Source organism: Ziziphus jujuba, chromosome 4 (genome assembly GCF_031755915.1).
Source record: "Ziziphus jujuba cultivar Dongzao chromosome 4, ASM3175591v1".
NCBI classification, from domain to species: Eukaryota; Viridiplantae; Streptophyta; class Magnoliopsida; order Rosales; family Rhamnaceae; genus Ziziphus; species Ziziphus jujuba.
The window spans coordinates 5487121-5510340 of NC_083382.1; the positions used below are offsets into that span (position 1 = coordinate 5487121).

The window sequence follows — 23220 nt, forward strand, 5'->3', positions numbered from 1 at the left end:
CTTTCTAGTATTGTTTTATATAGCATTCTCATTAATTACATATAAGACCAAGGAAAGCATTCAATTTGTATATAAGTTACATTATATATTTTTTAATGTATCATGTGGTATTTGAAATTTATAACATGGATATCATGTGTTTACACGATCTTTTTACACTTTAAAAAATATCAACAGATGTTTAATTTAGATTTAGTTGTCTTACTAAAATTTGTGTTGATAATATAAATTGATGTTTTTCGAATGCATGGCTTGCAAGCAAATTTTTACTATTTCATTGAATAATATATATTCTAAAGCTTTATTTGTTTTTTTTAAGAGCATCTTTTATATGATTTGAATTTAAATAGTCATTATCTTTTAAAAAAAAAAATTTGTGGAATGAAACCGCGTGCATCTAAATTTTTATCATTTCCATTACAATTAAATTTTATCATGCATCCATCCAATTATCATTAATACTATATAATAAATAATCACATCCATATGTAATGGTTTGAATATTAATTTCTTGCAAAGTTCATATATATTAATATTAATTAAGGTCTCTAACATTATAAAATTTTCTATATGTTGATAATATTTTGAGCTATGAACAATTTTCTTTTATTGTTACAGTTTATTATTTAGAAAGAAAATGCTAATACAGCCTTGAAGATCGATATCAGTCACAAAATGTCCAACAGAGCAGAGCATTGTTCATCAATCATTTTGGTCATCATTAACTAGAAATAATGAAAGTGAAAGAAATTAAGAAGTTAATTTTTTAAGTCAAAGTACATTAACTACTCAGTACTGAGTTCCAAATTAAGGTTCCCTTGGTATACATACGAATGATCAATTTGAGAGTCCTTTATAAGCTTTTAAAAGCCACTCCAGCGATGAAGGATAGACATATATAACTTGCGTGACAATTAAGGTATGTGCTTTTTTAGTTATTAGATTTTTATATGTAACATATATAATTAACTTTTTGAAAACTATCTCCCAATTCATATAGGAAATATGATACCGACAATAAAAATGAAAATGAAATCCACGTTGATAAATCTATTTGGTTTTATATATTAATCGATCTTTTAAATAAATTATTTTAATGTATTAGAAATATAATATAGAAAAGTAAATCTTAAATAAACATTTAAATTTCTATAGGATCATATGTGTTTCATTTTTAATATATACAATAACGTATCTCTCAGGATATGTTTGGGAGATAATTAGGATAACATTTATATATATATATATATATTAATGTCATTACAATTATGTATTTTTATTCGGTAGGTTCAGCAAAATCAGAAATACAGGCTGTCAAGAAATATGATAAAAATTCTAATAAAATAATCTATTAAAAACGTATCGAGTAGTTTGCATTGCCAAAGAGACTGAACAGTTTCAAAAGGACTGTACGTTAAGAATTAACTGACAAGAGAACCATATTGCAAAGAATAATAATATGATAGTCTTTTTCTAGTTTGGGGGTCAAGGATTAAATATGTTATGGTTCATGGGTTAAAATATAATTCCCAATATAATATAATTTTTTCTTGAACAATGACATGAATTTTGAATCCCCAATATAAATAAATAGTAATATCGACAACTCCTTAACGATTAAGAACCATCTAAAGCCAAAAGACAAGTTATATTCACAAGACAAAAACCTTCTACAGCTAATTAGCTAAATGACCTAATTAAGTAATTGGAATTTTCCTGCAAGTTTTTATACTTTTTGGTAATACTGCGAGTTTTTATATGTATGTAAATGTACTTGCACATTAGTTACAACTTACAACTCAGATCACAATTTTTTTTTTCTTTCTTTTATGGATTATTTTAGATTATACTGTAAGTTGTTAAGTTGAAAACTATATTACAGTAAGGAAAATAGGATATAGATGATTTATGTGGGGGCTAAATCTAAAAAGCCAAATAAAAATTGATTTACTCTTGGAACTTTCACATAAGTATAGTGCATAGAAACTACTGTTGAGACAAATTATAACAATTTATTTTTGGAATTTTTTTATTAGTTTAAGTACTAAGAATTGTAGTCTTTTTTTTTTTTTTTTTTTTGGGTTGGTAATTAAGAATTATAGTCAAACAATCGTTAGGGATGATATAAGTATATTTGCTCATTCATCTCGTGAATTTGTCCAAAGCGATTTGTATAACATTTACTTTTGTTTGTCCTTCTTATTTTGCCCCAATAATTTTCTTATTTACACTTTTATCATTTTCACCTCTTAAAAAACAAAATAATAATAATTTGAGTTATCTTGGCAAACCTTTGGTTGATTCTTAGTTGCAGTAGTTGATTATAACTAAGATTGGGATTTTTTTTTCTTTTGTCATCTCATTTATTTATTTTTTTTCAAAAAAGCATATTATTTATGTTAGTAATGAATTTAACAATTCCAATAATAAATCAATTAAACATGTCAAGTGAAATTGATGTAGTTAGTAAACTATTTACACCAATATCTAGAAGATCATGTATTCAAAACATTTGAATGAAATAAGAAAAATTATTATAAATGATTAAAAATATTAATTAAACAATTATCAAGTTTGTGAAAATAAGTATTTTTTTTTTCCTAATTAATGATGTTTATCATACGTTCTTATAGTAAATATGAATGCACAGACTATCCTTTAATTTTATGTATGATATATTTCACTCCCATATTATAAACATTTGGATCGAGGAATGTCACATGTCGATGCTGATATTAATTACTGGAGATGGAAAACATGTTTTCCTTTTTTTTATTTTAATTCTTTAAGCAATTGTTTTGATTTTTTCCCCTTTAATTTTGAAAATTATATATGCATTTGGTAAATGACTATTTAATATATATGAATATGATTGTCAAATTGTACTCTTCTTCGTCTTATTAGTTTAATATAATTATTTATCAAATATATATAATTAATCCAAAAAATATATAAATCAATAATAATAATTTAATAATAATAATAATAATAAATGATTCATCTATTAATATTTAACTATTACCAATATGCACGGTGGCATAGAATCACATATTTGTAAATATACTTCAAATTAGCTACTTAAACATGATAATATATACTTTTATAGTCTTGTATATACAAAAATATATATGGATTGGGATGGATGACTTTAAAGCCATGATTGATACCAACCAAACAGTTCTATCAAAAATAAGAATATTCAAACAGTTGATATCGTTATTTATTGCTAATACAACTACCTCATTTTGGTGAGGATTCTCATATAATGTGAAAGCTGATTACACATTTACACAAGTATGATGTTTTACACTTAGCATAATTAATCACCCAACAAATATTTTTAAAGCATTTAATTCTCTCGACATTCTCGTGGCTATTCTACCTTCTTTATTTTGGTATTCTAATCAATTTTCCTAGGTCATTAGAAAAAAATACATATAATATAATTTCTTTTTAAAATTCTTCTATTTGATCCCATAAAAAAAAAAAAATTCCTTCAACTTGGTTAACTATCATAGGCAAGAAAAACAAAAGGAAAAAAAAAAAAAAGTCATGTATTTGTATAACTACATTCGTATGCTACTTGTACCTCTTCATCAATGTGGATTTCTAGTTACCTCAAGCATGTATTAGTACATGCACTTTTCTGCGTTGATTTTAAAATCATTAAAATTTTGTAACTAATTGCGATACCTATTAACATCACTCATACCAAGTGTATTGTACTATCTACTTAAATTAAAAAGGAAATAAGTACTAATAAATTACTTTTAAGTTTTTTTTTAATTAAAAATTTAATAATGGATTTTACTAACATTAATTGTATATTGGTAAAAACCTGCAATGGAATTTATGACAGTGGATATCTAACTTCTCATAGATAAAATACAAAAATTTAAATAATTCAATAAAATTTATTCTCAGCGCGAGCTTAAGAAAAATATACAAAATAAACAAAATACAGGAGTCAAATATATATATATATATATATATATATATATATATATATAATATGCCCACAGATTGAAAACATATAGCCAAAAGATTAGTATTATAAATTCTTTCCCAGAGACAAATGGAATACAAAATAATAATAATAATAATGTATTGGTGTATAACATTCACAAATTGAAATACACTAATAAATTAATAATTAATAGTAATAGATTGAGATGGGTGATTTCAAATAAGCCTCACAAAGTTAATTATAAACGTTTAAAATTGATTATCAAAACAAACACATGGGACCTATCACGACAAATATTTAACACCTCCATGGTGATGACGACAATAACTTTCTAATCACAAACTTTGACATTTATATACTATTAATTAAAAAAATTTATAAAAAAGAAAAAAAAAATCTCATACTCAAAGATCAGCTCATGACAAACATGGCTAAGATAGGCTGTCAAAGAGAGGTGGTTGGAAGTTGGAAGGTTTTGGATGGTTACCAAACAACAATGCAACACCTTTAGACATTATTTGGTCATTATTTTAAGCCATTGTAATTTTTTCCCACAAAACCTTCACCATTCCATCATCATACAATTAATTGGGTGTTTAACCATTATTTTTAAATTTCATTATCCCAATGTGCAAAAATCCCATCAAACCTCCTCCTTTAAGCTTCCCTTTGACCTCTCTCTCTCTCTCTCTCTTCCTCAAATTCTTTTTGGTGTGATGGTGGCTATGTCCAAATTATTCACATTAGGTAGCTTTGTGGTTTCTGTGGGCTCTGGTTGTCTACATTGAGGTCAGCAATAGGAATCTCTTATAAATCTCGGAATCAACTCAGGCTCTCCCCTCTATCTTCTTAGAATAATGCCATTCTAACCACAAAGCAATAGTGACCCCATAACTCCCATTATTTTATCTTCAAAAGGAATAAAGAAATTTTCACCTTCCCCCAACTTTAATCCAAAACATGTTATTTTTTATTTTTAATTTTTGGCTAAAAAATCTAATCCCAAACATTGATTAAATCAAATTTTGTTTATTTAATTTAATAATTTATTTATATAGCCCGTCTTTTGCACTATTACTACCCCCCCCCCCCCCCCCCCCCCCCCCCGGCGGTCTCCTCTCTCTCTCTCTCTCTCTCTCCTGTTGAAAAATTCTCTCCCACCCTGCAAGCAAAGCAGCTTTCACTTTCATTCTTTCTTTTTATTTTTTTATTTTTTTATTTTTTTATATATACTCTCTCTCTCTCTCTCTTTGTCCCTCTCTACTTTTCTTATATCTTCTTTCACTCTCCTTTAGGTGATTCTGGTTTTCTGTGCAAAGCTCATTGAGATCTGCTTCAAAAATGGGTTTCACCCAAGGTGCTCTCTTTCACTCAAGAGAGCCTCCTCCTAATCCCACCACAAATGCTGCACACCCTTCTTCTTCCTCTTCCTTTTCCTCTTCTGTAGTTACAGATCATTACTGTGACTATAATGAGCTTAAAATCAAAACCATTTTGAGGAAGATGATTTGGGAACTTGGTTTTGCCTGTGTTCGTCCCCCTCGCCGCCGGCGAAGCTCCAACAAGAATCACGGCGAATGTGACAACAACAACAACAACAGCAAGGGTAAGAATTTGGAGCATAACAAGGCTTGGTTGCTAGCGGAGTCTGGTGGGTGTGGTGCAGAGCTCACAAATGCTGACCCACAGTCGGTTCACTCGTCTTTCAGGTTCAGTTTCTGCTCTCAGGTTGAGCTTGAATCCATGAACATGAGCTCCTCAACTGCAGCGACGGTTCTGATGGTCAATTTGGACAATGGGTTGTGCGAGTCTCGTGCTAAGGAACAGAAATGGAGAAGGTTTGAGTCGCTTGAGAGGAGCATATCCCCAGTGGCCAATACTCTGGTGAGATTCAGCTATGGAGAAATTCTATCCGCTACTCGTAATTTCTCCAAAGGTATGTTAATGGTTTTGTTTCTGTTTTGTGCAAATTTTCAATCTTTTTTTTGCATGGAAAAAATCTTCATATGAGTTTTGTTGTTTTGGCTAGGCAGAGTTTTGGGAAGAGGAGCTTTGAGCTGTGTTTTCCGTGGGAGAGTTGGTGTTCTGAGGACAACTGTGGCGATTAAGCGGTTGGACAAGGAAGATAAGGAATCTGCAAAAGCATTCTGTAGAGAATTGATGATTGCTAGCTCTCTACACAACCCAAATGTTGTTCCTCTTGTGGGTTTTTGTATAGATCCAGAGGAGGGCTTGTTTTTGGTGTATAAGTATGTCTCTGGTGGAAGCTTGGAGCACCATTTGCATGGTATATTTTCCTTTTTGGGTTTTTGGTCAAGGATTTTTATGTGGAATTGGTTGAATTTTGAATGATTTCTTGCAATGCCCTTATGCAGAGAAAAAGAGGGGAGTGAAAGGCACTGGAATACTTCCTTGGTCTGTAAGGTACAAGGTTGCCATTGGGATTGCTGAAGCAGTAGCATATTTACATAATGGAACTGAAAGATGTGTTGTTCATAGAGACATTAAACCATCAAATATTCTTCTTTCTTCCAAGAAAACACCCAAGGTAAAATATTGGAGTATTTGCTTATGAATTTCAATCTGGTTTTCAATTTTTTCCTTCTGAAATAGATTTTCATGTCCAACCAACTCAGTTCCCTGCTCAACACATAACTGATGGTCTTGTAATAATTTCTGGTTGCAGTTATGTGATTTTGGATTAGCCACATGGACTTCTGCACCATCAATCCCTTTCCTCTGCAAAACTGTGAAAGGAACATTTGGGTATGACTTTCGGGGAAACTTGTTAGAAATAAAATGAAATATATAATTGAAAAAAAAATAAAAAATAAAAAAAGAAGCAATTTTCTTTCTGGTGGTTGCCCTGCAAAGACTTTTTTTTTTTTTTTTTGGGGTTCCTAACGTGATTAAAGATATATTACCTTCACAGTTACTTAGCTCCTGAGTATTTCCAGCATGGGAAAGTATCAGACAAAACTGATGTCTATGCTTTTGGGGTAGTGTTATTGGAATTAGTAACTGGCCGAAAGCCAATTGAAGCAAGAAGACCACAAGGAGAGGAGAATTTGGTCTTATGGGTATGCCAATGTTCTCTGTTATTATGGTTGTTGTATTCAGCTTGTTTTTTACTCTAAATAGTGAAATAGTAGTATTCTTTCTAGATCTACATATTCCTTCTGATAGTTTTTGTTTCTTAGTTGTAAAGGAAAATACTCCAAAATTTACTAGCTCTATTAGGTTAGCCACTCTAATTGGCAGATACTGTTCTCAGTAATGGATATTAAACACTAAGGAATCTTTTATATGACGTGCTTTTCCAATATTCATTTGGATTTTTGTATGTGATGTTATACTTCATGTGAACCAAACTTCATTTCCTGTCTATATGGAATATATGAAAATGGCTAAATAACATATATATATATATATATATAGTAGCATTGAATATAGTTAATGAAGGAAAATAATTAACCTCAGGACAGGATTTTGGGAAGGTATCTGTCTAGTCAAAACTATTGGTGTTCCATCCATAGTATTAAAGCAGAAAGTCATGAGGGTCGTTTTCTAGGCGTAAATTCAAATTAGACGCCTTATTTTAGTACTAACAGTTTCAAACAGATGCTCTTAAACTTTTGGAAATTATAATTAGATGCCTAAGAAACCTCTATGACATGACATTTTTTTTTTTTTTCTCTCTTTTATACGCATGTAAATTTGGTCAAATGTCAGTTCTTATGTTGTATAATTGAATATGTTCCCATTGCAAACAAACAATTGGATAGCTACTATTGATTATAGAAAATTGGGGCTGTTTTCCAAACAAAATTAGATTCAAAATGAGGCATCTATTTCTGGCACCTGAGTCATAACCATAAGAAGAGGTACATAATAATGAACTACCTACGGGAGTAGTTCTTTGTAATTTTTCTTCATTCATCGTTACCATATGATTCTATAGATTTAGGAAAATAGCTTTATTTCATTGTGGCAAATTTAGGCTTGTCTTGCTTCCTTTTATTATCGAGTTCTACCTTGTTGATTATTACCATTAAAACACAATAAAAAATATCTCATGTTGACATTCTTGTAGGCAAAACCCCTTTTGAGTAAAGGGAAAGGAGCCATTGAAGAGTTGCTTGATCCACGACTCAAATGCAAATTGAGATATTCAAACCAGATAGCTCGGATGATTGAAGCTGCAGCTGCCTGCATAACCAGTGAAGAATCTCGTAGGCCGGGCATTTGTGAGATTATTGCAATACTGAAAGGTGAAGAAGAACCTGTTTTCTCTAAAAGGAAGAAATCTAGCTTTATAGGGAATGGATGTGTTATTGATTGTTACCCTCAATTACAACAAACAAATAGTGAGATGAAGAGTCACTTAGCTTTGGCTATGCTAGGAGTTTCAGAGTTTGAGGATGATGATCACCTTTACTGTCGCTGACGTGTGGAATATTTTCGACTTTGAAGATTTAACTTTCTTGGTTTTTAACTTGGGTTTCATTGTGTTGCTTGCTTGAACAGGGTGATAGATTTTAGAACTGAAAACATGTTGAAATTGTAAATAGGAATAGGAGTCATGATTTTGGTGTATATATTGTGGGTTTACCTGCCCCTATTTCTCAGAGGGAAAAGTGTAATAGATTTGTCTTCAAGTTTAGAGTTCCTATTCCCAATGAGGTGGATGAACTTTTTGTTTTCTGGCAATCCTTGAATTTGCACATTAATATAATTATAGCAGCATCCATGTATTTGTGAGAATAATATGAACAAAGTACTGGCTTTCAATATTTTTAGCTGAATATATGCATTTTATATAGCATAATTAAAGAATTTATAATTTTATGGGGAACAATTTTTTTTTTTTTTTTAAGTTTTTTGATGAATGGAACATTTTATTTTTTGGTAGTTATAATCTGAGCATATATGTAGAAGATTGACAAAGTAAGTATATGCATCAGCTGCAGCTTAGGGGAAAAAAATAATACCAATGGGACAAATGCATGAAGCGTAAGACATGAAACATAGGACTTTTCTACTCGAGTCATGAATCGTGACACAGAGATGAAGTTTGTATGATTCCTAGGACTACTGAGAAACCAACTACCCATGTATGCATATGTGTTGCATAATATGTAATCTTTAACGTAAGCGTATAAAATAGTATAATATATATATATATATATATGTGGATTCGCAAAAATATGTGTTTGTGTGTGATACCTATCGACCATAATATGTGTCTAATGGAAATGATGAAGCAAATTCATAAGTCAATTCTAGGCATGCAAGAGATAAAGATTAAACAAATCACCAAAAAGAAAATGATAATAAAAAAAGATAAAGATTAAACCAATTATTTTAAAAAAGTAGGGTGAAAAGCTAAGAAGCAACATTTCAACTACCAAAAAGATTTCTATTAGGAGAAAAATCCAAAACAACTGCTATGGATATTGCACCTTTCATAGGCATGCAAATCAATCAATATTACAAAAAGGCTTGCACAACAACAAAACAAAACCAAAACACAAAAAATATGGTTGTTTGAAGATATTAGAAGATCTTGGCAACATCTTTTATTAATCCACGGTTAGCACAGGCAAAATCTGTAAACTCCTGGTATGAAATGAAGCCATCTCCGTCTGTGTCAATCTCGGCCATCATACGACTCACCTCGTCGGCAGTGACTGAACCCAGTGCTTTCAACGACTCACCTAACTCCTGTGAGGAGATTTTCCCATCACCATTGCTGTCGAAGCCCTTGAAAATGCGGTCACGCTCTTCTTTATCTTTTGGATCATCAGCCATCTTTTATGGGTGGATTTTTAATATTTTTGTGATACAGTGAGGTTGATAGTTTGGTTGTTTTATAGACAGTTTTCTTGAATGTAAAAGGCTGTGCTTTAAACTCGGTGTCTTTGTTGGCTTCTGTCTTGCAGCATAGCCTAGTGAAACATTCAACATTCAACATTCAACTATGAATTTCCGATTTCCATGTGTTTAGATTTTATCCATCTATTTTCCAACATAGAGAGGTCACGTTTGAAAATGCTAAAATTGCAACCCAAGCTTATTTTATTTTTTACTTTTATGCGGTACTCTAATTGTTATATGACTTTTTCAAATGGTAAAATTATAGATCTACTTTTATAAGCTTGTTTTTTATGGATATTTCTTGGAGAGGAGTATACCAGCCAGGGCCGTTCAACAATTTTTGAGGCCCCAGGCAAAAACTAATATTTGGGATCTTAATTAAATATTATTTTGAATAAAATATATTTTTTGTTATAAAATCTATATTTGTTTTTGAATTTTTTTAGATGCAAAATTACTAATTAAATTTTATATTCAAAATTTGATAATAAATATTTCTCAAATGATAAAATTGTTAAACTACTTAATTTTTTTGAGCTATAGTTGAACAAAAATAAGATTTTATCAATTTCAATTTTGAAAAAAATTTTTCCATTGAAGCCGCACTAATAAAAAATAATAAATTTATACATTGGGAAATAAATTTATTTATTTATTTTTTAAGTTTTATTACTCAAATAAATCTAATCAATTTATTTGAATTAAAATATAAAAAAAAATGAAACCAAAAACTAGAATAATACAAAATCTAGTTTTTTAACAGCAAGAATAACTATAAATAACTAAAAACATAAGTTCATAGAAAACCCAAAAAAAAAAAATTGAAAATATTATAAAAATGAAAAATATAAACTTTTTAAAATAGATAATAATTTACAAGTTCATTTTTTATTTTAGAGCCATTTGGATCAAAATTGCAAATTATATAGGGATGCCAAAATTAAATAAATATGAAAGCCGAATGAATGAGAAGGGATGAAAATAAATGAACAAGACTAGAAAAACGCATAAAAAAGAGACAAAGTACATAAATAAGAGGAATATTTAACATATTTTTCTATTTTTTTATTAATAAAATATAATTAATTATAGAATATAAAATATTTAATTGAATTTGATTGGTGTTATTTTTCAAAGATAAAAATAATTAAAAATAATTATCACAATAAATAATCAATTAGAATTCACCTAAAAACAAATAATCAATTATAGATAATTATAATTCTTTTTAAGTCAAAATTCTTATATTTCCAAAATAAATTAATAATTATATTCTATTTAATAAATACATATACATATATTTTATATATACATGTAGAATTCTTTTTTCTTTTTAAGGGCTCCAACATAATGGGCCTAGACATGGGCCTTAGTGGCCTATGTCTTAAGCCGGCCTTGATACCAGCCATTACTATAAAAGTATTTAATGTCAATTAATATTTAGTTTAGGACTACAATTATCAGCTTCAACTAAATCAAAAAACATAAAATGGACAGTAATGATTGAGCCTTGGCATCATGAATGTTATTGAACCGTTGAAAGCTTCATTGGCTAATAAATTTAGTATACCATAACCTAACACTCTCTCATTGAAGGACTTGAAGAACCCGATTTCCAGCATTTGGATTTGATAATCTTAGAAAATGGGTTAGCACTTTTGGATGAGACACGGAGGAATAGGTAGATGTAATCCCCTTAAACTTGATTCATGGACATCAGAAATTATTCATCAAGACAAGAGTGACTTAATCTTTCCAATCTAAGTAATGACAGCAGCGAGTTTACGGTAATTATCTAACAACAACATGAACTGAACAGAAGAACTAAAAATATTCAAATTAAATTTTTATTTTCACCTGCCTCTTCATGGCTGTTTTAACTGTCTGTCCGGAACATGTACAGTAGTATATCAATTGTTGCCTAAATTTAGGCTACAGATTTGAGCATGGCATTCAGCACAGCTTCTTTAGTTGGTAAAGCTGGAATTGCTCCTCTCTCCGTCACGGTCAATGCACCACAAGCATTAGCAAATTTCAGAGCATCTCTCAGTTTGTCCTCTTTCTACAAATTAAAATCCAAATAAAAAGACCAGTTCATTTAGTTGGCTGGAGTAAATAAATTGTTTGCTAAAGCAAGCTGAATATCTGTTTGAAAAGACCAACATATCATAATAAATCCGGAATCAGAAACTATAGTTTTGGATATATGTTTTGAAATTAAACATGCTATGGACAAGACAGAATATTGGAATCTCATGGGAAACTATCACAAATAATTGGGAAAATCAAGAGTGAATTTTCCATGGGTTAATGAATGCTATTTTTTATTTTTCTTCACAAAACCGGCAGCATTGTTGTTTAGCTCAGGAGAGTCCATGTAAATTGGAAGTTCCAGTGTGCAGAAGCTTTTCATGATATTGTGCATTTTTTAAAACAAATCTGGGTATTACACATCTAGAGAAAGACATTGTCAAAAACCTCCCAACCAAAGCTCGGACATCATGTTCGAATTAAGTTGAAAAATGAAAAAAGTGTGATAACGAAACTTTAGCTCAAATGCAGTACCTGAAGCAAGGAGAGGTCGACTGCTAGTTGTGATAATATTCCAGCTACAAACGCATCCCCAGCACCAGTGGTGTCTATGGCATCTACCTTTAAGCCTTTCACTCTACCACTGAAATCCTGGAAATACATATATTTTTCAGTTTTGCAATCACTAGAAAAACAGGATCATTATTTCCATAATGCATGTCCGCTGCTGAAGCAATTATCTAGAAAACAAATATTGGCAAAGACAGGACAAATATGTATGATGGTTTTTACTTACTCTTGGAAAAGACTAAGATAAATATGGGCAATAGGTGTCAACTTTTGCAAAGTGGAGATAATATATCTAAATCTCTCCATTAAGGGAAGCTTACGAAACCAAAAAGAAAACAAGAAAGAAAAAGCGTGACGTCTCTTTGATTCACAGTTCAATAAGCATACAAGAGAGATCTTCATTAATACAACATAATAATAAAAGAAACATCTTAAATGAATGCAATGCCACATAAAAACAGACATATGAGGGCGCCTACCTTGGTGTAATATCTGCAACCATCTGGGCCCTCGGTGACAAGCAGCAATTTAAGATTTGGATGGTACAATTTGCGAACGACATTTTCATCAAATGGATCTTCTCCTTTTGTCAGAAAAGAAATCTCCTCTTCGCTTATCTGAAAGTTTATTTAATTGAAATCATCAGAAGAACTCCATGCACTTTTAGCACTGCCTTGTACATCTGCTTTCTAGGAAAGGGACACAAAAATCAAATATGGACCTATTCTACGTTATCTAGGCTTTGAAGTTTTACCACCTTTATAATATCAGCAATGTCCCATATACTTAAAATTCCTTCTCTGGCACTGTCTGCAGAAGGCCATAATGGAAGCCTCAGGTTGGGATCATAGGACACAACCACACCAGCATCCTTTGCAGCTTTTGCTGCAGCAATGTGGGCTGACTTGCATGGTTCTGTAATAAGACTTATGGAACCATAGTGAAAGATTTTTGCCTGTCATTGGATGGAAACAGATTTTATGAAATAGTCAAAAATTAAACTCAACAAGTCAAAGAAAAAATATGAAATAATAAAAACTTGAAGAAAATATAGTAATCCACTTAAGGGGACAGACAGAAAATGTATCTAAGGTCAGCATGGAAAAGAAGTGACAGAAATGGAGAAGTCAGTCTTGCATGAAAGCCAACATACACATACATATACATAATAGAGAGACAGAGAGAGAGAAAATCTGGAGATGCAAATGCTGGTTGCCAACTTGATTTCTACATAATATACAAATCCAATGTTTAAAATTTTGATTGTCCTTTTTGCATGACATTGATTATGAATAACTGCAATGAATGGTAATTTGTAGCTAACAGCTGCTTGAACCAAATAGTTTAAATTTACCATGTTGTAAAATACATGGTTTCTAAACGTTGCCTCAATAGATATATGTTGTGTTCATCTTATGGTACACCTGTCAAGTTTCATTCATGGTTAAATATGCCCATCACACTAGTAGACACCATGAAAAAAATGAGCATGACCATCAAAAAGTAGAAATAGACCACTTACTAGTAAAAGGTATAGTTACTACTAACTGAATACAAGTCCCAGTATATCAAAACTTTCTTATATTCTGTTTCTTTTCCTCTTTCTTTAATCTCTTCACTATCAAATTGATTTGGTTTCTAACATACCATGAATAGCAGTTATAGCATACCTTCCTAATCAAATCAAAATCAAGTTCCTCTTCCCGAAGCAACATATCAGCACTTGGATTACGATAAAACATGAACTCACGTTCCCCATCACTCCTTAGTGTAACAAATGCCAAAGCAGTTCGTGCACCAGGATCAAAACGCAAGCCTTCGTTATTTACATTGTTCTCCTTCAATATATCAGCAAGCATGTATCCAAATTCATCTTCACCAACCTGTAAACATTGCGTAAACATCAACGATCAGATAAAATACAACATAGAACCACTTTTCTTTCTGTTTGAAAAGTAGAAAATACAAATCTCAAATTCTCAATTCATCAAAGCTGTGAAATTTTTTTATAAATTATGAATGATTGAATATGGATAAGAGACACAATGGCTAAATAGAGTGAACAAAATCTAGGAGGAAAATCCTCGCTTGAAGTTACAGTCAATACAGAAAGCCAATCAAAGCTTATGTTAATATTCATTTCCCTGACTACAACGTTATGAGTGTTTCCATTCACCAACTACTGTGATGGACATAAACGATTCCAATCATTGGTTACCATGATAGATATGAATGGTTCCATTATAAGTACCATGATGGGACAAATAAGATATTCTCAGATAGGTCAATTATTGAGATACACTTGGATTTTCGTTTTCTTTTTATTGCTTTGAAAATAAGTTGTATGAACCCAAAAATTAACTGACCAGCTATGTATGATGCAATATGATTACAGGTATTAGCAACAACAAATTAGGATTTTGATGAAAAGATATAATACCAATACCTCAATGATCATTATAGCAGATTCCAACCAAAGAATCTGAGGAATGACATTATGTTTTGTTGTGACCAGAAAGGGCTCAACTAGTTCAAAGATATTTTCTCATAGATAAAGTAAGTCAGTGAGATATAACTATTCATACCATAGCAGTGGATCTGATATTGTGTTCTCCCATTAATCACAAACTTGCTTGCCTATCAAATAAGATGAAAGTTGATATCAACACATTAACCGTTGACCAATTGTAATTAACAACTGAGCAGGTTCTATGCTTTGAGACTGAAAGCTTCTAAGGACTGTACTCAAATTTAAACAGTAGTTTTGGGTACACTTAAAGCTTAGCATTGAGGTTTCAATTCCTAACTTTTAATTTGCTTTCAACCATTACAAAGCATTTGAACAATCAGTATATGATTCTACAAAACAAAAGCCTAATTTACAGGGCAAGTTTAGCTAAGAGAACAAGATGTCATAAGCAGTTCTGTCCTTCTTATCGGAATATTTCCATGCCAAGATAATTAGGTCTCATTCCCATCTACGAATAATGATAACATAATTACATGATGAAGTTACCTAATTAATTTTGTGATTTAAAAAATTTACAATATAATATGCAGTTTGTTTCTTCTGCAGCATAAAGAAAGATGAAAAGACAAGAACCAAATAATGCTCAAATCAGATTAAACATAAAGGCATATAGTTATACACCAAAGAGACTTGTGACTATAGCAAGGAATATTCGGTCCATGTCGAATGTTTAACATCATAAGAATGAAAAAGATTAGCATAGACAATTTGGCCTCTTCATTTATGACACTTATTATGCTGTTTGACTGAACAAATAGGATCAACACTCAATCCGGTTCACAGTCAGAACTTGATTAAAGAATTTTTCTCTGATATACTTAACATAGCCATCAATTGAAATTGGTAGTGTTTATGAGCATTTCTCAAGCACAGTAGAGGTGCTGCTCTGCCGTACATAATGAAACCATGAACAAAATGAAAATGAACATAGATATCTAGAACAATACCTTCCCAATAAAAGCGGATGAACCACCAAGACGAGCGATGCCAACAGCAACATTAGCAGGTGCTCCTCCTGGAGCTTTCTTAAATGCAGTTGATTCGGCCAATGAAAGTCCGCTGACAGTTGGGACAAAATCAATCAGCAATTCTCCGAAACAAACCACATGTGGTGATTCCTTTGATTCAGGCACCCCATCTCCTGGAAATGATTTACCTAAAATAGAATATAAGCAAGGAGGAAAAATTGTTCATTTTTACTGATAAAAGAAATATGAATACTAGATTAAGAAGATGACAACAAGTACCATGGTAATAATGATCACTATTATGCTCATTGCAAAGATCATTTATAGTGAACAAGTACATTGAGTTAGTGGCATCTCACATGACTACCACCCTTGGACTCAACCGCACATAAGAAAAATATGCCAAAAAGTGGAGTATAACAACTATTTGAAAGACATATTCAAACGATAAAATGGTGAAATCTGTACAATTTTTACCATATAGACCTTCACATGTACTTCACCTTATATCACAGAAGAAAACTGAAAATTCAATTTCTAATAACAATTCTATTTTTGCTGATAAGACTAGTATGATTATCTGGGCCAGTTATTTATACAGCTAGATAGGCTGCAATGATGCGGGCCTTTGCAATTTTACATGATTCTCATAAACAGAACAATCCTATACAAAAATACGTCATTTAAAGGGTAATTTTACAATGTGGAGGAAATTATGCACATCAAAAAGTACCAAATTAAACACATTATATAGCTCGTTAAATTCCACTAAATCTCAATGGAAAACAGAAGCTTCTCAACTTAAACAAATACAAATACAACAAATAAAATACAAGCAAATCCAAAATCAATTTCTTTATTCTATAATCTATCAATAAAGAAGCAAAAATCATATAACAAACAAACAAACGAAGAAACCCATTTCCTATTCTCAGTTGAGCTTTCAAGAATTGCAAAAAATTAGAATATACCTCGCACATTCAATCTGGGAAATGAAGCAAGTGGTGAAGTAGAAAACCCCGAGGCTCTCACAGTCCGGTGACCAAAACTCAATGAATTTCTAGGGAACGAAGTCACACCAGTGCCGATGCAGAAAACCGTTGAATGAAGAGCCATAAACACAAATACAGAAACAAATAATTAAGAAAAATTTTCAAAAACAATCTGAAAGATCGTTTCTTGATCTTGGAAAAGCAATTTGGTGGCAAGAGAGAAAATGGGTTCAAAGCTGTTAATCGGAGCAAAGGGTTTTTAGATAGAGAGAGAGAGAGAGAGAGTGAAGAAGAGAAGTAGTAACAGTCAAGCGGAGAAAGCTAAGGCATTTCACTGTGTTTTACATCTGGTTTTTTAGGACAACCAACGAACTTTGCTCTTGCAGTCTTTGTTTGCCACGTGTCCTGGACTTCTTTGGACTTCCCACCTTAAAAATCATCCCCTTTTGGAAATACATTTTTTAAATTTTTTATCCCCCTCTTCCGTTGACACGTCAGCAGAATAATTTCTTGTGAAAAAGGGAAGGAGAAAAGGAGAATATAATAATGATGAATATTAAAGCATTTTCTGAAGAGGAATTTGAATGCGCTTTAGTTTAGTGAAAATAAAAACAGAGAGAAAAATAATATTGAATAAAAAAAAATATATTTTATAAGCATCAAACCGTAATTCTATGCTATGCGGCACATGAAACGACGACTTGTTCCATGAAACCATCCAAGAGAATGTTTACGACTTGTTCGGACTTTTAAATGGGGTATTCCTTTTAATAATGAGATTTCTAATACGTACCTATATCCTCTGTATGGGTTTCGTGTTTGTAAAAATGTGGAAATATGTCCTCTATAAATATCTGAATATTATGGAATGCAATAATTTTAAAAAATCACACTTTAATATTTTGAAATTTACGTTTATGCCATTTGTATTTCTAATATCAAGCACAATTTCTATGTATGAATTCTGTATGTGTATTTTTGTATATGATGATTAAATATTTTTTTCAAGATTCAAGATTTTTATTTTTTTTGGGGTCTAATTTGACTTTAGCATCCCACTTTAACTAAAGATTAGTGTTAGTTTTTTTCCCCAAAAAAAAAAAAAAATGATCAGTATTAGTTTTGTGATGGTTTTGGTTTGTTTGTGGTGATATTTGTTATCATTTGAATCACTCTGAAAACTTAAATTTTAAAATATATATTAATAGTTTCTAAGGTTCCTGAATCTAAAATGAATTCATTTATAATAAACATTAATAATTATAAATAAATTATTATTAATAAAAATATATCAAAAATACATATATGATAAAATTATTTATTAACTAAAATATATAAAACGATTATTACAATTACATTATAGTTCATAAATATCATCTTAATACCACATAGAACTTCTGGATGGTTGAAAATTATCAGTTTCTTCTTCATTTTGATTTTGAGATGTAAAATATAAGAAGTAGTTATGAAAAGATATATCTCCCTAATAATTTTGCACATAATTATTAATATGCTAACCATATAGATCTTGTATTATTAGTTAACTATGTGCATAACTACTACTTTTTAATTGTTGAGTTTGAGATAGTACCCATAACTTGCTAATTGATGACATTCCATAACTATCCATTGAATAAGATTTATGAAAATGACTTTCAACTGTTATTGATCCAAAATTTATAAAAATCAAATCCTCTTTTCGTTGTGATATCTTCATGTATATGTTTTATAATCTATTTACCCATATTTATAAAACAGATATTTCCGACAATAAAATTTTTCAGGTTCAAAAATATAATTTACAATTTTTATATTTTTGTTTTATTGATATTCAATAAGTAGAACTTATTAATATTATTCACTTCAATTCATTCTATTTTGTTTATATCATTAAATATTTAAAAGGCAATTAAAAAATAAAAAAATTATTAATGAAGTTAATTTGATAAATTTTTTTACCTAATATCAATAATAGTTAATTTTATAAATTTTGTTTTTACCTAATATCAATAATATTTATGAATTTTAAAAAATATATATAAAAATTTCATAGATATTTTCAAAATTTTAGTGGAGATTTCATGGAAATTTCTGAAATTTATATATTTTTTAACTAAATTGTTAAGAATTTAATGTGTATATTTTTAGGAAAATTTTCATTAAAATTTTAGTGAAATTTCATAAATTTCAATAGATATCATGAAAATTATATCTTTTTCTATTTGAAATCTAAATTTTATTTCAACCATTTAAAAAAATATAAATTTTGAAAAAATTTCGGATATTTTAATCATAGATCCATATAAACTTCCCAACTAATTATAAATGGAGGACTTAACTTTAATTCCAGATACCATACACATGTGACACGGATTTCAAATATTAGGATTTAGGAGCCTTTAAACGTACCTTAAGTTATCAAGAGAAAGCTAATCAAGCTTCTAATTGGATTGCTAAAAAGTTAGGCTTTTTTGACTTGACATTTTAATCTCCTGTTACGATATGACATTCTTGCTTTTGATTTCTGTATAGATTTTAGATTTCTTTTTTCTTTTTCTTTTTTTTGTTGGGGTTATTCTTTTAATGGTTTTGATATTGTTAAAAATTTATGATGAATGATTGCAAAAGCTAACTATTTATAAATGTTAAATTATACAAATTATACAAAAATAATTATTTATAAATGTTATTTTCCATATTATTTTCCATAAATTATTTACCATATTATTATTCTGTACTTCTGTATAAGTTAGAACTCCATTCATTCTATTTTAGTGTTTAATAGCAGTCATCATTACACATTTCATACTTTCTCTGGTGTATAATACTTTACATGATGTTTTGGCTAGTAAGACAAAATTATAATTGAATTGCTTTTACTAACTCTACCAAAGAAAAGAAAAATAGTTTGACTAATTGGGCTCCTCCAACCAGCAAAACAGGCCTTTGTCAACTGTTTATATACATTATTACATCTTTAAAAACCTACACCAACTGTGACACTCCAACGATGCCATTGTCCTACCAGGAACAAAGAGTTCTGCACCTTTTGTGGTGTTCATCTACTGCTGATATAATATTAATTAAGTGCAATTAATTTTCTATTGACTTTTACATTTAAAAACCAATATGGAGAATGAACCCTTTCATATCCAATTAAATTTATAGTTAACGTGTGGATTACATTCGTAACCAGCAACCAAGCTAATAATTATCATTTATTATTATGCATATAAAAAAGGAAAAACAAAAAAAAAAACATTGCCCTAAAATTACCAAAGCTTAAATACAAATTCAAAATAGCTTTTTTGGAAACAATTCTAATAGCAATGATCATCTTTAATAACCTTTAAATTCGATGCTACATTGCCTCTTCCCAATTTATAATAAAAAATACAAGATGAAAAATGGTGTGATATTATATTTGATAAATTAATAAGATGAATCAAAGATAAATGATTATATATATATATATATATATATATATATAAAGAATATAAAAAATGAATTATTGTCCTTTTGTAAGATCCATATACAAAGTATAACAATTATTACATATAATGATGATTGATAGAGTTTTACTTTTCTGATCAATTAATTACAATAAAATAAAAAATTGTCTCCTGCTGTCTTTTTTTTTTTTTGTTTTTTTTGTTTTGTTTTGGTGAAACTGTCTCCTATTATCTTGGATTAAAAGTTACATATCTTTCAACTTTTGGATACCATGTGAAGAAGCTTCGAATCTTTTAACAATCCGTGATTGCTTCCCATTGTATCCATATATTTTATCCAATCGATTTCCTCCAAACTTTTCCAGGCCCAATCCTCAAATTTTTTCTCTCTTTTTTTTTAAGGCCTTGTGTACTTGTTCCACACACTTTGAGTACCATAATAATATTAAAATAACAAAAATAAAATAAACATAAAAGCCAAAAAAAAAAAAAAACAAAAACAAAAAAAACAAAAACAAAAACAAACAAAACAAAACAAACAGGTCATAAGTTAACGCGTTATCGCTTTTTCATTAATTAAAATAAAATAAAAAGTCTAAAATTCCACGCGCTTACACAAAAAATCAATTCACGCGTGAACAGGTTATTCAGTCTCAGTCACTAATCGCAACTGGTGTATCATCAATTAACTGATTTTCTATGTGGACCCCATCTTTGCTCTTGAACCACTCAACATAAAAAAAATAATACCCTGTAACACATTCCAACTATCTCTGCACGTGTCAACATTCTAATGGAGAAGACAAAAAGTGGAAACTTGATTCCCTGGCAATTGACGTGTTCCAGATGGTCATGTACTCGATACTCCACACAAATCCTTCCCGTACCGAATCATCACCGCCTTAACTTGTGGAAACCGCGTGATTTTCCCCTCTATATAAAGAAACACCCTATTAGACACTCTCTGGTATCTGAGCCAGAAACAATAAATACAGAAAACGTCTTTTTCGTGCTTTTCGCGAACATGGCGAAGAAGAACGGCAAGTCTGTAGACGATGTTCAGAAAATCTTCGAAAAGTTCGACAAGAACGGAGACGGAAAAATCTCCTGCGCCGAGCTCAAGAACGTAATGAGTGCACTTGGTTCTGAGACTTCGAACGAGGAGATCAAGCGCATTATGGAAGAGATCGACAAGAATGGCGACGGACACATTGATCCGCGTGAGTTCGCTCTTTTCTTTTGTGGCGGTGAATCGGATGGAGGAGGAGATCAGTGTGGTACCAAAGAGCTAAAGGATGCGTTTGATCTGTATGATGCTGATAAGAACGGTCTTATATCCGCGAGTGAGCTTCATTCTGTGTTGAAAGGGTTGGGGGAGAAGTGCACGTTGAGCGATTGCAGGAGGATGATCAAGTCGGTGGATGTTGATGGCGATGGAAGCGTTAACTTCGAGGAGTTCAAGAAGATGATGTCTCGTGATTAGAGATCTTCTTTTTAGGTAAGTAGTTAGGGTTTTCCAATAGATTTTAGCTGTACATAAGAAACTGTTGGATTTAATCGGTAACTCTTGGATTTGATCTGTTTTTAGTTTTTGCTACTTTTTTTTTTTTTTTTCCTCTCTCTCTGATGTTAGATCATCAAAACATGGTAAAAGAGTAGTGGAAGCAACCAAAAAAGAAAAAAATGGTGCAATATTAGTAAGTGTGATAATAATTTGTTCTTGTTATTTGTTTTTTTCTTTCCCATCCTTTATTTTCCCAGAAAGTTTTTTTTGTTTCTTTTTTTAATAATTTGTGTGTGGATGTACGAATTATACGAAAATATTCGCACAGTAGATTTTGCATTTCACGCTGTGTTGCGTGAATGGGAAGATTTTTGGTTTAGGGTTTTCTGTTGAAATTCGATGGAGGATTGCGTGGTTTTCGCGACATATTATATGAATATTCTGGATTGCTTGCTTTGCTTACCTCAATACGTGAAGTCCTTTACTTTTGGATCAAGTCTACCTTCGACTTTTCCTTTCTTTAAAGCAAAAAAATAAAAATAAATAAATAAATAAAAAAAAGAACACAAAACACAAAACAAAAAAGGAAAAAAAATGTCTTGCTTTAATTTATTTTTTTATTAGTTAATTATTTTGAGAGTTTTTGGTCTTATTTGGCAGTTTAAGTGCGTAAGTGTAGGGTGATTTTCTCAAGTGTTGCTGAGGGTCAATAAATGATCATTTTGACCACTTCTTTTTTTAATTAATTACTGTTTTGGAAGTTTGGGTAAGCAGCAATTAGCACTAAATTCAAACCCTTTTTTTTAAATTTGTCTTTGTTTTTGCGTCAATTCAAGCATTTTTTTGATAATGGGATTTCTAATTCTAAATGGTAATTATAGATAATGTTGAAATTTTTACAAAAATTTAAAATCATGATGAAATACTACTAATTATTATATATGTTTACTAATATTAGTAAAGTAATAAAAATTCAACTAAAAAAATCATCAATTTCTTGTAAAAATCCATTAGCTTGATAGTTTCACCATTCAACAGCAGCTCCCAAGGGAGTGGTCGAGTGGGACCACATATTGCAAGTAGGATTTATATGAATATGTTAATTGGTAAGTGACTCTGACTTATTTGATTTTGACTTTGCAAAATTAAATATCAAATTTGGAAAAATTAACCAACTAGATGATTTGTATATTGACATTAATTAATTTTTATATAAGATATGATTAATTAATGTTATGATAATATTCTTGCTAAAGTGAACCTATATATTATGGCTCTTTCGTTTTGTTGTCAGCCTATATATTACGGTTCATCAGTTGTTCCTTGGAG

General features: G+C 30.5%; 4 protein-coding genes across 7 annotated transcripts; 2 read left to right on the forward strand and 2 right to left on the reverse strand.

Annotated features, from left to right (window-relative positions):
• The first annotated feature begins 5090 nt into the window (after positions 1 to 5090).
• LOC107416245 (probable serine/threonine-protein kinase PBL9) lies at positions 5091 to 8721 on the forward strand. Its single transcript, XM_016024718.4, has 6 exons — positions 5091 to 5903; positions 5997 to 6254; positions 6343 to 6515; positions 6654 to 6733; positions 6900 to 7047; positions 8061 to 8721. The coding sequence occupies exons 1-6, from the start codon at positions 5309 to 5311 to the stop codon at positions 8412 to 8414; spliced, it is 1608 nt and encodes a 535-aa protein (XP_015880204.2). The 5' UTR covers positions 5091 to 5308; the 3' UTR covers positions 8415 to 8721.
• Positions 8722 to 9365: 644 nt separating this feature from the next.
• Positions 9366 to 10281, reverse strand: LOC107416401 (polcalcin Bet v 4). The gene has a single exon (XM_016024891.4). The coding sequence runs from the start codon at positions 9776 to 9778 to the stop codon at positions 9524 to 9526; it is 255 nt and encodes an 84-aa protein (XP_015880377.2). The 5' UTR covers positions 9779 to 10281; the 3' UTR covers positions 9366 to 9523.
• A 1241-nt stretch (positions 10282 to 11522) lies between these two features.
• On the reverse strand, positions 11523 to 17298 carry LOC107416388 (probable fructokinase-6, chloroplastic). The gene is made up of 7 exons (XM_016024875.4): positions 16915 to 17298; positions 15923 to 16131; positions 14116 to 14328; positions 13203 to 13400; positions 12925 to 13062; positions 12410 to 12526; positions 11523 to 11906 (listed from the first exon to the last, which is right to left on the reverse strand). Exons 1-7 carry the CDS (start codon positions 17057 to 17059, stop codon positions 11772 to 11774), a joined length of 1155 nt encoding a protein of 384 aa, XP_015880361.2. The 5' UTR covers positions 17060 to 17298; the 3' UTR covers positions 11523 to 11771.
• A 4039-nt stretch (positions 17299 to 21337) lies between these two features.
• Positions 21338 to 23204, forward strand: LOC107416249 (calcium-binding protein CML24). 4 transcript variants are annotated; one of them, XM_025073136.3, is made up of 2 exons: positions 21338 to 21885; positions 23186 to 23204. In XM_025073136.3, exon 1 carries the CDS (start codon positions 21412 to 21414, stop codon positions 21868 to 21870), a length of 459 nt encoding a protein of 152 aa, XP_024928904.1. In that variant the 5' UTR covers positions 21338 to 21411; the 3' UTR covers positions 21871 to 21885; positions 23186 to 23204. The 4 variants fall into 4 exon arrangements, with proteins under 4 accessions (XP_024928904.1, XP_048328611.1, XP_048328612.1 ...); XM_048472654.2 differs by lacking the exon at positions 23186 to 23204 and adding an exon at positions 22930 to 23135; XM_048472655.2 differs by lacking the exon at positions 23186 to 23204 and adding an exon at positions 22933 to 23135.
• The last annotated feature ends 16 nt before the right edge of the window (positions 23205 to 23220 follow it).

Excerpts from the sequence above, each read along its gene's own strand:
- LOC107416245 (XM_016024718.4), top strand. The coding sequence starts at position 5,309 with ATGGGTTTCACCCAAGGTGCTCTCTTTCACTCAAGAGAGCCTCCTCCT. Across the intron at positions 6,255-6,342 it reads CTTGGAGCACCATTTGCATG|AGAAAAAGAGGGGAGTGAAA; the intron begins GTATATTTTCCT and ends GCCCTTATGCAG. Across the intron at positions 6,516-6,653 it reads CTTCCAAGAAAACACCCAAG|TTATGTGATTTTGGATTAGC; the intron begins GTAAAATATTGG and ends TTCTGGTTGCAG.
- LOC107416401 (XM_016024891.4), bottom strand. The coding sequence starts at position 9,778 with ATGGCTGATGATCCAAAAGATAAAGAAGAGCGTGACCGCATTTTCAAG.
- LOC107416388 (XM_016024875.4), bottom strand. The coding sequence starts at position 17,059 with ATGGCTCTTCATTCAACGGTTTTCTGCATCGGCACTGGTGTGACTTCG. Across the intron at positions 13,401-14,115 it reads ATTTTGATTTGATTAGGAAG|GCAAAAATCTTTCACTATGG; the intron begins GTATGCTATAAC and ends ATCCAATGACAG. Across the intron at positions 13,063-13,202 it reads ACATTGCTGATATTATAAAG|ATAAGCGAAGAGGAGATTTC; the intron begins GTGGTAAAACTT and ends ATAAACTTTCAG.
- LOC107416249 (XM_025073136.3), top strand. The coding sequence starts at position 21,412 with ATGGCGAAGAAGAACGGCAAGTCTGTAGACGATGTTCAGAAAATCTTC.